The 15,425-nt window shown below is 42.3% G+C and overlaps 1 protein-coding gene across 6 annotated transcripts in view; it reads left to right on the forward strand.

The window, feature by feature from the left end:
• The first annotated feature begins 1,968 nt into the window (after positions 1 to 1,968).
• Positions 1,969 to 15,425, forward strand: part of dclk2a (doublecortin-like kinase 2a) — a 39,641-nt gene continuing 26,184 nt past the window's right edge. For 2 of the 6 annotated variants that reach the window (XM_042703062.1, XM_042703063.1), the window contains exons 1-2: positions 1,969 to 3,129; positions 9,592 to 9,929. In XM_042703062.1, coding sequence (XP_042558996.1) covers positions 2,727 to 3,129; positions 9,592 to 9,929 — 741 coding nt within the window. In that variant the 5' untranslated portion in view covers positions 1,969 to 2,726. The remainder of the gene's footprint in view (positions 3,130 to 9,591; positions 9,930 to 15,425) is intronic. The other 4 variants (XM_042703064.1, XM_042703065.1, XM_031560256.2 and 1 more) reach the window with 3 other exon arrangements.

The following is a 15,425-nucleotide window of genomic DNA, read 5'->3' on the forward strand; positions in this document are numbered from 1 at the left end:
TGCAAGGTTCAGCTTAGATCTCAGTAATGTCATTGGACTGATGATCACAGACATTTCACTTTCACACAGAAATAAACTCTTAATTGTATAAAGCATTGAACAATAAAATGGAAATAAATGATTCTGCATTATTTTGTGGTTACCAAACCATTCCCTGGTCAAAGTAACCACATGCCTTTATGCCACATGCCAACTTGTTTCTAACAAAACCCCTCTCAGTTGAAATCCCTGCAGATGGTGCCTACAAGGTAAGTAGAATGTTCTATGTTGTAAAAACTGGTGGTGGGAAGATGGCTGAGGACGCTGTTGTCTTCATAGTTGTCTGTGTAGTGACACTCACTATTATGGTTACATACACGGTAGTTTGGTCACTGGTGAATCAAGCCACATCATCATAAATTAACTACCAAGATTCAAATGATAATGTCATTTATCACTGTAGCAGACTTTGTAAACCATGGACAACTGAACATACTCATTTTCATAAATGTGCCAAAGCATTCACAATTTGTAGGAAAGAATTGTAATTTATCGTGTTGATGTGCACATATGACAAGATGGTGTTGAACTTTCTTTTGAAAAATGTGCCAAAGTGATGGAGATAATTTCCAAACACTGTTAATGACTTAAGAATATAATAATTAAGTGCCTTGTATTATTAATTAATCATGTACTTATGTAAGCAGAAACATGGCTTTTCTGTGTTTCTGCGTGTGTGTAACTTAGAATATTAGGTGCCACTTAGTCTGCAAGAGCATGTTTAGACCAGAAGTGATAAGAAGGGTCTAACTGTGCTTCTTCCGACCTTGCAAAACTTCCATCCTTGCCTCGGACGGCAGAGATCCACCACGTGGTTATCCCTGCTGAACGCTAAACTTCTGTCTATATAAACCTTGTGCGATGGTAACTAGGGTGAATTTTCACCTAACACAAAGCGATTTAGAAAAACGGTAATAAACAGTGTGTTTATTGTTTACACCTAATAGCATAGCATTGTCTGAAAATTCCACATGTCTAAAGACAAAATAGTATTTGTTGTTTGTTTGTTGGATGGTTTTGGCAGATGTAGATTTGGTCTTGGGCTGTGGACACAGAATGCTAGCCAGCTTGTGCTCCCTTACAGTGTGATAGCCTATTCTCTGTCTCCACTTGCTCCATACTTAAGACATTATTGCATTGCATTGTCTAGAGCAGGTTGAAAGCAGAAATGTAGATTAAGTTTTACATTTTCTGTGACATCTGTTGACCACATTAATGTGTATGATATGATATATGTACATGTATATGATATATGTATATGTATATGTTATATGTACATAGTATATGTATATGGCAGTATATGTATATGGTATATGTACATGCATATGGCAGTACATGTATATGGTATATGTACATGTATATGGCACTATATGTACATAGTATATGTACCTGTATATGTCACTATATGTACATAGTATATGTACCTGTATATGGCAGTACATGTATATAGTATATGTACCTGTATATGGCAGTACATGTATATGGCACTATATGTACATAGTATATGTACCTGTATATGGCAGTACATGTATATGGCACTATATGTACCTGTATATGTACATGTATATGGCAGTATCCTCTGCCAGATACAGTAGACAGGTGGAAACCAAACGGAAGGTGAGCAGAGAATAAATACTCTTCCTGCCATAAATCAGTGTGACTACAGTAACATATATATTAAATTAGATTGTTTTTAGTTGAGACTAAGTGACTTGATCACAGATCAAAACCAATGACTACAATGAGTAGCTAAATTGAACTGTGTAGCTGCTGATATCATATGACATATAGAATGTATAACATAGAATGAGACAGACAGAGAGAGACAGATAGACAGACAGACAGACAGACAGACAGACAGACAGACAGATAGATAGATAGATAGATTTGACTAAGTTTTTAAACACAATGACAGCTGAGTATGAGGGGCCATTCACATGGTTGGTGTTAGGACCCTGAGGACATGCTCTTTTTTCTTTGGCTGCAGCGACTTGGCTGACAGCTTCCATTGCTGTTGCCTAGTGCCTGACCAAAGCCGGTTGTCAAAGAAAGGGTGTGGGGAACAGAGGACGTTTACTATTTCTGCAGCAGGCATGCGGCTCTTGTTGGCACTCAAGTCGTGGATACCGGTCTAACTACGCATCAATGTATCCCCGCGTTAACTCTGGCGTGTACCCACATCTCGCGTTTTAAAGAGAGACATTGTGTTAGACTGCAAATTGATTTAAATGTTTTTCCTGAGGATTTTTTTCTTTTCATTCCTCTGACATTCCAGATTTTGCCCAGCTTTGAAGATGATGTTCCTGGCATATACTTTCATATTCATTTCCAATTGTGAATAGCTTTTCTGGAGAACACTTTCCGTGGAATTTGTGAGTAAAGACTGCAACCACTTTCTGTTCTGCTCCGTTTTGTAGCTGTCCTCTCCTCTTTCTCACCTCGCTAGTAGGTTAACGAATGCGAGATGTATGTCCTTATCTAGAATTCTCACCTGAAGACAATCTGTGTACACTGCAAATGATCAGAATTCAGAAACGCATGGAAACCGTGGTGGCATAGCAAACTGACTGGTGAGGCATTGTTCATTGACTGTCCACGACAATAATATTCAACCCGCATTACAGAGGACTGTCTTTTGACCTCCGCCGAAGCTCACTGTTGTTGGTGTTAAGATAAAATAGCCTACGATGTCTGTAAACCGAAGTATCGAATGGGAACATTTTGAGGAGCGAGATAAGGCCCATCGATTCTCACGGGGGAGCGGGTCGGCAACTGTAAGCGGTACCAAAGGCAATGGGCTCGTGCCCAGTCCAGCTCACAGTGCACATTGTAGCTTTTACCGCACGCGCACTTTGCAGTCGCTCTCTACAGAGAAGAAAGCGAAAAAAGTTCGCTTTTATCGGAATGGAGACAAATACTTCAAGGGTGTGGTGTATGCGGTGTCTAATGACCGGTTTAGGTCCTTGGATGGTCTACTCATGGAACTCACACGCTCGCTTTCGGATAATGTGAACTTGCCCCAGGGTGTAAGGAGCATATTCACAGTGGATGGGACCAAAAAGATAACGACTCTCGAAGAACTAGTTGAAGGTAAGTGAAGTGATATAACAGACATCATCAATGTGTCCGCCAGCCACCTGAGGTTCAACATTTCATTCATAGTGCATGCTTTAGTTATCTGGCTTCTAAGAAAGCATATGGGTGTGTGTGCGCACCAGTCAGACAGCTAGTTGTATACTTATGCGTGCAAGCACATATGAAACCTCTGTCCTTTCTAAAAAGCTACACATATTCCTAACGTCAGTATTTCGCAGTATCAAATTCTCTTCTTTTACATTTTGTGAGGTTCCACTTGGTGACCACGTGCCATACAAAAGCCTATAAGGGGGCATTGACTGCATCACTATGAAACTGAGGAGGCACTAGATTTCAGTGGCATTTAATTTGAACTAAATTCAATTTTATTTATATTGCACCAATAACAGTTGGACAGAGCCTGACCCTCTAAGCAGTGGTTCCAAAACTTTTCATGGCAGGCCCCCTTTGACAATGAGAGAAAAAGTATTTGCAACCCAGCTCCTAAGCGGGACCCATCTGCTTAAAGAAATTGAAAAAAGAAGGGAGGAGAGGAGGAGAAGAGATAATCATTCTGCCATACCTGAATCAGGATAAACATATTAGCATACATGTGACATATATATACTTGATACATACAAGATGGTATATGCATTGATACATACAAGATTGATACTGGCTAAAATGGAGACAGCCAGCATTCAAAGTAGTGGGTATGCAATGTGTTCACATTTCCAGTATGCAAATATAATGGTCATACGACATATTGAGGGTCGTAATGTACTCATATTAATATAATGAGCGAATGATTGTGATCATATTAGCAGAGAAACGTGTAATTAGGCTGGCAATCCGAATATAATTGATGCATTGTAGGCTATGTGTAGTAGAACTTTGGACATGATTGTTAGGTGGGAACTGGCAGCAGGAAGCAGGGGACAGCAACACTTCGCAGTGGAGAGTCTAAAGTGAGAGGGAAAGAGAGGAGACATAATGAGAGATTGTAACTAGGTTTTCTATTTAGAAATAACCCTAGAAATGAAAAAGATTGTCCTACATATATGTAAACACAATTATGATGGTGGAGAACAATGGTCACGGCCATCATCATTGGAGGTATTGGTCTTCCTAGAAGGAGAAAGAAGAGTTAGTACACAAATTAAAAATTACATGTTTCAGTAGCCAGACATCAGAGAGATAGCTGAGAAAAGAGGAAAGAGAAGTTGACGGACAGGTATAGTTGAGTATCATCAGCATAGGAATGAGAATTGATGCCATGCTTCCTAATTACAGAGCCTACAGTTAGCATATACAAAGAGAAGAGCAAGGGGTCAAGTACAGAGCCCTGGGGGACTCCATAATTTCCCTTGTTATGACTACATGGTTCATTATGGACATGTACAAACTGACAACGATCAGAGAGGTAAGACCTAAGCCAGGCAGGTGCATGACCTTTAATGCCTACATGGTACTCAAGTCTCTGTAGTAGCATATGATGGTCTATACAGGGTCAAAAGCAGCGTTAAGATCTAGAATTGGACTAGTATTGGACTAGTATTGAAACACATCCATTATCGGGTGCAATAAGTAGGTCATTAACAACTTTGACGAGGGTGGCTCTAAGCCTGACTGGAAGTCTTCTTGGATGTTGTTTCTGTTAAAAGAAAAGAAAAAAGTTGCTTTGATACCATTCTTTCAAGCACATTTGCTAGCACTCAGTACATGGCTTTAAATGTACAGGAGTTAGTAGTTAAGCAAGAAAAGCAATCTAGTTTATTTGCTAAACATAGTCCTTACAGTGCATGCATCTGTTTATCCTTTTTTATTATCTCTTTCACTCTGGCATAGCTCTTGTATCTCCTTTTCAGGCTCACTTTCTCAACCTGACATGTATGTGCATTCTTCCATAGTCACAATAACGAGGTATTCCTAATGTAGTAGGCATTACTGGCTAACCTCCAGAATTGCCTCTGAGCATTAGAGGTCACCGTTAGTTCCCCTCTGGGCCAGTTCCTCTGGCCCCCTGTTAATACTCATCTATATATCGTGCAAGTTCTCTCCCTTCTCAAGTGCTCCCTTGGCTTTTTCAGTGCCCCAGAAGACTTAAGGATGGATTTAGGTCATCAGCTATAGCTGTGAGATGGATATCTAACACTGAGATAGTAGCAAGGGGCAATGAGAACTGCTCTCTCTCAGTTAGATACCATCAAAACCATCTCATGAAACTGTCACACATCTTTGCAGGTTAGCATAAGATCTGTTATTTGTGCACACATCAAATATAATGTATTACATTCTTTTTAATAAAATGCGGTTTCCATATCAGGGAGCGAGAGCTTTCAGGTCCAGTCCACTGGAAGCTGAAAAGATGTCAGATTTATGCCAGACCTTTGAATTATCCTCCCTTCATTCTGTTGTCGAAGCACACAAGCTCTCTTGTACTCTCTTATACAACTGTTATATCACTCACATAGACAAGTGGTGTGTGGTTCATTGGCAGAATGTTTTATAGCTTCTGTTAAATTATGCCATTTATAAAACTCTCATAAGTGATGCCACAGGTAAAATGGCTGCTTGATTTGTATTTTGACCAGTGTGTGAATGTATTAGGGATACATTCAAGCCATTTGATAATATAGACCAGATGAAGCGGCCATTGTCCATATGTACTCCTTTTGGGAGGTGTGAACAACATAATCCATACCTTCTTCTCCAGATAACTGCAGGCACATGCAATACAGACCCACCCCCTGTAAAGCAGTTAAACAGTATTTGTATGGCAAGTGGGGGCTGCAGCGTTTCTTGGTCAGGTCTACTCGGCCGTTTAATAGGCTGGGGGAAATTACCACAGAAGACCCAGCTCAGCACTTGCCACCCATTGATTGAAGACTGTTAAGACCTTGAAGCAGAGGAACATTTCATCCACAAAATCAATAAAAGAATGCTATTAATCTTACCACTGGACCTTTCAGGCTCATGGCTTCATCTATGATTTTCTTCACTGCCATTCCGTGGCTTTTAGTCCTTTGCATCTGTTAGCCGTCTTTCTGTGCATCACCTTGAGCAGGGTGTGTGTTTTAGAGCTCAGCTGGACTGCAGAGGGAAACTGGTCAGCTGTAGTGTGTGTGTAGAGGGTGTTGATTAAGTGCCCTCTAACCTCTGTGTTGATGTGACACCTGGGACCCCTGTCCCCAGAGAATGAGGGGACTCAGTGGAGCCGTGACGTGTGGCCTGATCACAGCTGTTTGTCTCATCCATATCCCATTTATTTCCAGTTAACGTGTCCTGTAGTTTAATATAGGGTACGCCATGCTTCTGCTGGGAGTCACCCTCATCAGTGGGAGTGACCTCAGCTGGTACCTCACTGGTAAATGAGGCTTCTGTTAATTTCTTGGCCTGATAAAGATGGGCACCATGGGAATCTTTTCTTTTCCCTCTCTTTTTGTCATTACATGGTATCCCTATTCTTTTTACATGCCATGAACATATACCAACCTTTATGATGAGGTTGTGATGTTGGCGCTGTCAAAATGAAGAGGTGATGATCAGAAGACCATCTTTGTTTCAGCTGTTTGTACGTTACTTGTGTTCCTTGTAATGCTAATGTTGGTGTACATTACCAGGACAAACTGTTAGACCAGAAATGCAGTGGTGTCAGTGGCATCAGACCGTCTTTGGCTTGTGGTTTATTTATCATTTGTCATCTTGTTCACTGACTAATTTTTTCTTGGTATTTCCATCAGACTCATCTCATCTCTCATTCTCCATGCTTGGTCTCAAACTGTGTGATTTCATTTACGGCCTTCATCCTCACTTAGGAATGAATAAATGTTTCTCTCTCATGCGCTAAGTCATCTTATTCTCAGCAAAAGCGTCTTTCTTGGAATATTTGTATTGCTTTAGCAGGACTTTCGTCGTTACATTTTTTATGGTCAAAGTCCAGCAGTTCAGTCCATGAATAATAAGTAGTGATGTGAACCTCAACAGCCACAGTCATCATGTGGTATGTGTGCTTTGAAAGCGCTGTGTGTTCTGAATCCAAGCTCTGTCACTGGTTGTGTGATGTGTCTGCCCCTGGGAATATATCTCCCATTGCCCTAAGACAAGCATTGTTTTTACACAGAAATGCGTTATGATTAATTTAGTATGATACATTTAAATATGTAGCTGATAAATCATCACTGCTGAGATGAATCGCCAGCTCATTTTTCTGTTACATCACATCCTGTCTTAGTCCGTGTTTAGAAATCAGTGTTCTCTTCCCCATGTGGGAGCAACCTCTCGAAAACAGGAAGAGAGTGCGAGAGAGCAAACTGTTTACTCTCTGTCGTCGCAGCACTGTAGCACTGTTGAACTCAGTGTGACTCACCTCTGGTCTCCTTGCAGCTGCTCAACAGGTCCACATGCTGTAAACACTCAACACAACAAACAACCAGGCACCCAAACCCTTAAAACAGTCTTAAATAGGATGAACAATACACATTTTAGTGACACCTTACAACGTTAACGGATATGTTAGTGGGGTGTTTGATTATTCTCATGCACTATATTCATCTGTGATAAGTGTTGAGCTTTGTCAATATTATGTCAGGGTGTGATACAGAGAAAAGAAATTCACAATCTCTTTGCTTTATCCTTGCTTTAGTCATGAATGAGTCAATAAAGAGGCATGCACTGAATGGTAACAGGTGAAGAAAATAAAAAAATCAGACCTCCTCTAAGCTTTGGAAGTTTTAATGTACTTATCCTGTTAGTCCTGTTAAATAGTTTCCCCTAGGAGAAAACACACACTAACTGTCAGAATGGAATACCAGCAAAAACGAAAATGTTTTGGAGGTGAAGAGGAGGAAAAGAGAGAGAGAGAGAGAGACCTTCTAGCCATCCAGAGGACCTCAGTATTTCTTTAGTTCCACAGTTCTACGCAGTAGATTTCCACCAGTGTGGGTAATTAGTGCCGGTCCTTCTGTGGCCTAGAATATAGACTCTTTCACCTTCATTGTCACATGACACAGCACAAGACTACAAACTAGAACAAGCCAGGCACAGAATCAAAACACTACTGCTGAATGCAACGGATATCTTTTAAGGTCTGATGCCAAGTATCAGATATCACGATGAAACTGGGGCCTTTGTTATGGTTTGTCTACACCTTAGTCAAGTTTTCTGTATGCGTAGATTCAAATAATGTTTTTTTTAAGCACAGGCATACTAAACATTGAACCACCCTCCTGCTCTATCCTTATATCAGTGATTCTTCCGTTGTTTAAGGGTCATTCCATACCAAATCACCTAGAAGTCGCCACCTGGCCCCCCAATTTTTTGTCATGTATGCCCGTATTCCAGATACAGACACAGGCAAAGCTTCAGAGCCCGATACCAAAAGTAACACTGACTTCTTCTTGAGGATAGACATATTTTTTTTTCTACTGTGACTGATGTTCACCTGTAGAATCTGAATCTGAGTGCAAACAAATCTTCAACGATTACAAAGGTACGTGAAGTTAGGATTTCATGCAATCTGAATAAATGTTTTCAGATTTCAGTGTAGCATTGTAGTAGGAGTTTCTTCCACTGACAATGAATATTGGAATGCATTGTATTAAGTACCTACATGTTTTTTTAAACAGCAAACATACTTAATAGATTTAGATTTGGAGCTCAGGTGAAGGTCTAAATTAATACAAGAAACAAAATTACCCAAATCTTGTGTAAATACATAGGGTGAAATTTTAATGTTGGGAATTACCTACGATGCTGAAATGTTGCTCGTATTGAGTTAGGGCTACTTGAGTACCAGTATTGAGATCCAGATTATTTAACATGATTACACATTCAGTGTTTCCCCTAGGATTTTTTTTCAGCAGCGGTGTGGTTGTGCATGAGGACATGAGCCCATGACAGTGCTTTTATTTAATAGAATTGTATTCAAAATTCTACACTGTAATATCGAGCTTTGGACTAACACTACAGTACAAGTACAATTTGTGCTATTTTACCATGTACGTATTTTCAGACCTTCACCATAAGTCCAAATCACATATCATCATCAGATATGTTTCCACAGAAGTGGTTCTTTCTCAAGGTTTATCCTGATCTCTGATGTTGTTGTCATCGAGCCACAAAGTTGAGATACGGATCGAATAAAGATGTATGTGAATTAATTTCACACTTCATACATCATTATCTTGAACCTCAATGGTGTCCGGAAATGATATAACACACTTTGGACATTGGAAGAAGGAAAATTTGTGAGTGTGCCTTAATTCAAATTGCCATTTTTTTTACTTTTGGCCTGTACCCATATCTGGAGTATGAGTACACATGAGGAGGTCATGAGGATGGGTACACACGAGGAGGGAAAGTTTTCAGATTTTGGGTGACAGCCATGTCACTGTCCATGATGATTTTAGCACTGCTCCACACACCACTTTAAGTGTTTTCACTAATGGCCTCTCTCTGTCTCCCTCTCGTCTTCAGGTGAGAGCTACGTATGTGCCTCCAATGAGCCTTACCGCAAGGTGGACTACACCAAGAATGTGAATCCTAACTGGTCAGTGGGTCTGAAAACAGGCACATCACGCTCTCTTTCCTCACTCAGCGCGCTTAAGAATGAGCACCATCGGGAGGGCAAGGACTTCATCAAGCCCAAACTGGTCACAGTCATCCGCAGCGGTGTTAAGCCCCGCAAGGCCGTCCGCATCCTCCTCAACAAGAAGACAGCCCACTCCTTCGAGCAGGTGCTTAATGACATCACCGATGCCATCAAGCTGGACTCTGGAGCTGTTAAGAGGCTGTACACTTTGGAGGGCAGACAGGTAAAAGCACTGGAGTCTCCTCAGCTTCTTGTTCTATCACTATTTTATGTGACACTATAGAAGGGCCAGTGGTGAGCACCGCAGTGCGGTAAATGCCTTTATACACTTGCAGGGCGCGTGTGCATTCTCTGCTCTCATTCTTTACACCTAGCTGTTTAGAGTGAGCTTCAGGCCCTCTTTGCTCTAGAGAGTGTGAAGGTACTGTGTTTACCTTTTGTGTTGTGCGGTATCCTCCACAGCTGTGTTTAGATGTTTAGAGTAAACAACTCCGCATCTACCAGGCTATGGAAGAGATGCAAACTGCCTACTCCTAGCAATCACATTTCTAACACTCATGTTCATGTGACTGATGGCCATGTGACTATCACGTGACTGTGAATGGCCATGTATACAAACTTGAGAAGAAACGTAGCAGTTTTTGGTTGAAGACAGCCACCCTAATTGCTGCTGCATATTGACCCATGGGTTGATGTGGAATTCTGTTTTGAAACCGTGATGCTGAAGCATTATGGAGTTTTAGTCTAAAACTAGCAAGCTACCTATCTGAAAAGCACCACCAGCATCCCAGTTGGCACTGATACAAATTTGCTTGAATGCAACATAGTATCTTTTGCCGATCTTGTTGGTGAAGTGCTGTGAAGGATGTTCTTACTTTTTGGCAAAGTGTACCAATTCGAACCACGGAACAACATAGTGCATAGTCTGGACGAGTAGTGAGAATGACAGGTGTGTTTATCTGTCATTCACACGACCATATCCACAATTTAAAGATGATGCCACAAGTAGTTGCTCATAGAAAACACACCTCAAAAAGTGGTTTTACCTCACTGTTTGATAATAGAGAGAGGCTACTCCTCTTGCCTGGCTGTGATGCTACATCCCGTGTGTCAACATAATAATAAAAGCAGAGGCTCTATGACAAAACAAACAATGTTTTTCTGTCTCAGTCCCAGCACAGGGCCACAGTGACATGGTGCTGGAACCACAGAAGAAACAGCCTTACAGTTACAAACACTAACTGGTCTAGGGTTCAGTTATCAGCTGGGGGGGCGTCTCTAAGAAAGTGAGAAAGAGAAATGCAGAGAGATAGAGAGAGAATGTCAGGAAAGGAGAGAATGACAAGGAAAAGAGAAGATGGAAAGATGAAAAAGAGAGAGAGATACTTGGGGAAAGCACAGAGGCAGAGAAACACAGAAGGGAGTTGGGGAATGGGTTTCCTTCTCCCCATGTTGTGGTCTCATGGGATGATGGGGGGAAAGCCTTGCCCCGAGCCAGCAATGCCTCCAGATGCAGCCAGTTTGGCGCATTCTGATGATGTCACCAGGGGATTTGGCCCCTCGCAGTCATGCATTATAATGAGGGAGCTCCAGGCTGTCTGTCAGGCACTGGCGTCTCTCCACTGAATTTCACAGGGAACCCTCCGGAATCCTCTTGCTTCTATCCCCACTTGATCCGTTGGAATTATGCAAAAGAGCACCTTAGAGGTGCCGAGTGAAAGCGAATAAAAAAATGAATATGGTAATGCTTCACACTGGCTCTACACATGAGACAGTGGAGCGTATTTCCCACCATTTCTGTCTGGACCCTTTTTTGGGGTGTCTGGGTTGCACACATTTCATTCAGAAACCATAACTGTTGTGCAGCGGCTGCACTCAATCAGCCCTCGAGTGCTAGAGGATGTCTCTCATGTCATGCACACAGTTGTGTCTTAGATGGTATGGAGGTGAATGGTGCATTGTGCCACAGGGCCCTAGAGGAGTACAGCTCACTGCTTGAACTGGAAAGAATGGCTCATGTTGTGCCCTCAGGATACTGGAAATGTATTGTGGTGTATTACACTGTAACAATACTTAACTTGATTTACATAATTAGATTGGAGCTGCAGGCATTAGTTGAGAGTGTACAATCAAAGCATTACACACTAATTTCACACCTGAGATAGGTATTAGAGGCAAGATGAATTGCGTGTTGAGTTTTTGTGCCAAGCTCATTTGGGAATTGAGTGGCTCTTCATCAGTTCAAAATGGCTTCCATGATGAGGACTGAAATGAGCCGTTTTAATCTAATGTAGAAATAATTACTGTAAAATGGTATAAAACCTAGGTACCTGACTTTCATACATGTTGACCTGATGGAGGTTAAAATGGTCTGTGGTGATGATCTGTACTGCTGCTGTTCAGTCCAGCCAGTCTGAGCTGCTCACGAGGAAATGGCCGCTGTCTCCTGATGCTGTAGACTCCTTGGCAAGAGCACTCTCCCTGGGATTAGGATGTGGGGTCTAATCCTGCAGATTGACTTGTTTACTGGGTTCTCCCCCTAAAGCTAAGCGGCTTTTCACACCCTGAGATGGCAGGCACATCTCCCATGCCCGCCTGCCATGCCATTGCAGAGTCGACAGGATGTGCAGCAGGGTATGTCCTTGAGCATGTCTCTCTGTGTGTGTGTGTGTGTGTGTGTGTGTGTATGTGTGTGTGTGTGGTGTGTGTGTGTGTGTGTGTGTGTGTGTGTCTGTGCATGTGTGTGTGTCTCTGTGTGTGTGTGTGTGTGTGGGGGGGGGGGGGGTGTGCGTGTGGCTGTGCATGTGTGTGTGGGTGTGTCTGTGCATGTGTGTGTGTCTCTGTGTGTGTGTGGGTGTCTGTGTGTGTGCGTGTGCGTGTGCGTGTGCGTGTGCGTGTGCGTGTGCGTGTGCGTGTGCGTGTGCGTGTGCGTGTGTGTGTGTGTGTGTGTGTGTGTGTGTGTGTCCGTGTGTGTGTTTGCACACATGTGTCTACATGTCTGTTAGGGGGTAGATGCTGCCTTTGTGTTCTTTTGATGAGCTGGTATTTTAAACTCCTTTTTTTTTACAAGAGAGATTGAGATTGAGATGAGGGCATTTTATTAAATCACACTAAATTACAGCTGATGCCTGTCCTCATAGAAGGGAAGAGCATGGCCTGTCCTGATGTTATACTCTTATAATCTGTCATATGAGGCTGCTGACAGTGATAAGTTCTCAAATCCTCCTCTTAAAAATACTGTAGACACTCCATTTTCTTTTGCTGGTCTTGACAGAATCGCTGAAATATAACCCTGACATAGACATAAAAAATAAACATAAGCTTGAAATATGCCTAAATATGTAATGTGCAATCTTTGGTGGATGACATGCTAACATAATATGCCACTTGAAAACAAAGGCCACCGAGTCCTGCCCGCCATCTGTCTCTCTGAATTCTAGGCATGGGTGTTAGAATGTGTGTGTGTGTGTGTGTGTGTGTGTGTGTGTGTGTGTGCTGGGGTCTGGAGGCACCCCCACTGGGCACAGACCCTCTCTGGGGTAATTAGACTTGAAGGCTGTTGGGATTTAAAGTGCAGCTGGCAGGTGCGGGGCTACTTTGGGCTGTGAGTGGGTGTGTGGCGGGGGCAGGGAAAGGATGGGATGGGATGGACTGAGGGGGTTGCAGCCGCTAGCCAACAACACAGAGGCTTCCTCAGTCTCTCTTTCTCTCCTCCAATCTTTTCTGCCAACGCAGTTCCTATCAAGGAATTAGTCATGTAGTCTTTAATTCTGCTTTGTACGTACTGGTGCTCACATTACAGGATACACCATATGCAATATTAACATGTTAAACATTGGTTTATGTGTGCTAATCTTTGCCTTTTTGCTGTCAACTTGAGTGAATGGTGTACATTGTAATGAAACCATTTTGTATCTGCATTCTGATATTCTATGATTTTAATTTCCCATGAGTGCAGTTATAAATGAGTATCTAACTCTGGTATTCACTTGATCAATGTTGAGTACATCATCCTCATGAATAAAAAATGTAATCAGTTGTCCATGATGTAATGTTAGGCCCAGACAGGAATGAAAGGAGAACCATTGCGAGGTTGAGAAAAGAAAATGGAATGAAGAATAGAGGGGAGTACACAGAGGGTTAGGAGAAGCAAGAATGAGAAGGGGACAGGAAATCGAGAGGATTTTGAATCTCACTCAACACCTTTCCTCACGTCCCCTCTCTCCACTCCTCTCTTCTGTCTTCTTGTCTCCTCCCTGTCCTCCTACTGCCCTCATCCACAGATTTCTTCACTTCCTGCTCCCATGATTCCTGTGAATAGACACAGTGTGGCCTGCATCCACCCAGAAAGGTGTCAGTGCACAGTCAGTGCATTATGTGGGCAGGATGACTGCTGTATATCCGCAGTGTGTTCACCAAACTGGGAGCGCAGACATTTAATAGGCTAGAAACGATCCAAAATCTGCAGCCAGCTCCATCCAGCAAAGGAATATAAACCAGTTGTCTGAAACCTTGGTTAGAGCCTCCAGATTCTCCAAAGGGGTTTTAACTCTTAATAGACTGATTCTACTACAGTACAGTCTCAGTGACATTTGGTTAATTTCACCCAAGCGGAAAAGCGCACCCAAACAGCTGTCTGCTCTGTTAGACTTGTTAACTTTATTAGACTGGAAATGTCTTGCCAAATTCTGGTCCCTTACAGATACATTAAAAGCTTAGTTTCTTTCTTAATCACTGATAAACTGATCAATCTGTTGACTTTATAGATGCCCAGGTTGTGTTTTTCTCAGAGGATCACAGCGATGATGAAGTGACTGAGATCTCATCGTCAGTTGATTTGATTCCATGCGGATTCAAGTGATGGGGATTAGTTGAACTATGCTGATGCCTGTTACAGACTTGTTTATGGCAGAATCCTGAGTGTTCCAGTCGCAAATCTCCTCTGGATATGTCTGGACCTAGGATGGACTGAGAAAAGACTAGAGCGATAGAAAGCAGGAGGAGAGAGAAGTGAAGGACAGAGGCTGAGGCTGAGAGCCCTACAGTAGAGCGAGAGAGAGAGAGAGCTGAAAGAGGAACGTGTGCGGGTTTTTATAATGGAAAGAGGGGGAGGGAGAGGGTCGAGTTTGATTGACAGGCGGCCCTTGGTATGGATTAGCACAACAAAAGGGCTGAGTCTCTCATGTGCCCATGGGGGGCTGTCACAAAGATCACGTGTTGAGCTGATCTCAAATCAGACAATTATGAGCCACGCGACACAATAATGCATGCTAGGCATGGCTGACCTCTGATCAGGTCATAGCATTTACTCATGGTCTTTAATCTGTGTTATTTCATAGAGCAGTGAGGAAGGAGCTGTGTGCACAACAGATGTACGTATTTACAAAAATGTCCTGTTTCAAAGGCTGACTGTATGTTAGCAGCAGCAGACTCACCTCACCAGAAATGGTTTGAAGGGTTATGGATTATAAAGTTTGGCTGTTGGGCTCAAACTTAAATCTGGATGCTACCCATTGTTCTGACCCCCAGAATTAATATGCAGCACCATCTGTACCCATGCCAGGACGCAGAGAATAGAAGTGTGTATTCGAAGTGTGTGTGTTTTGTGCCTGTGTGTGTATGTGTGTGTGTGTGTGTGGTTTGGTTCAATCCAATCCAAACGTTTGTTCTTGCATAATCAGTATGAAAAGTATGTAGAGGATGACGAATTTCTTTTTAT

This window comes from Clupea harengus, chromosome 22 (assembly GCF_900700415.2).
Source record: "Clupea harengus chromosome 22, Ch_v2.0.2, whole genome shotgun sequence".
Lineage (NCBI taxonomy): Eukaryota > Metazoa > Chordata > Actinopteri > Clupeiformes > Clupeidae > Clupea > Clupea harengus.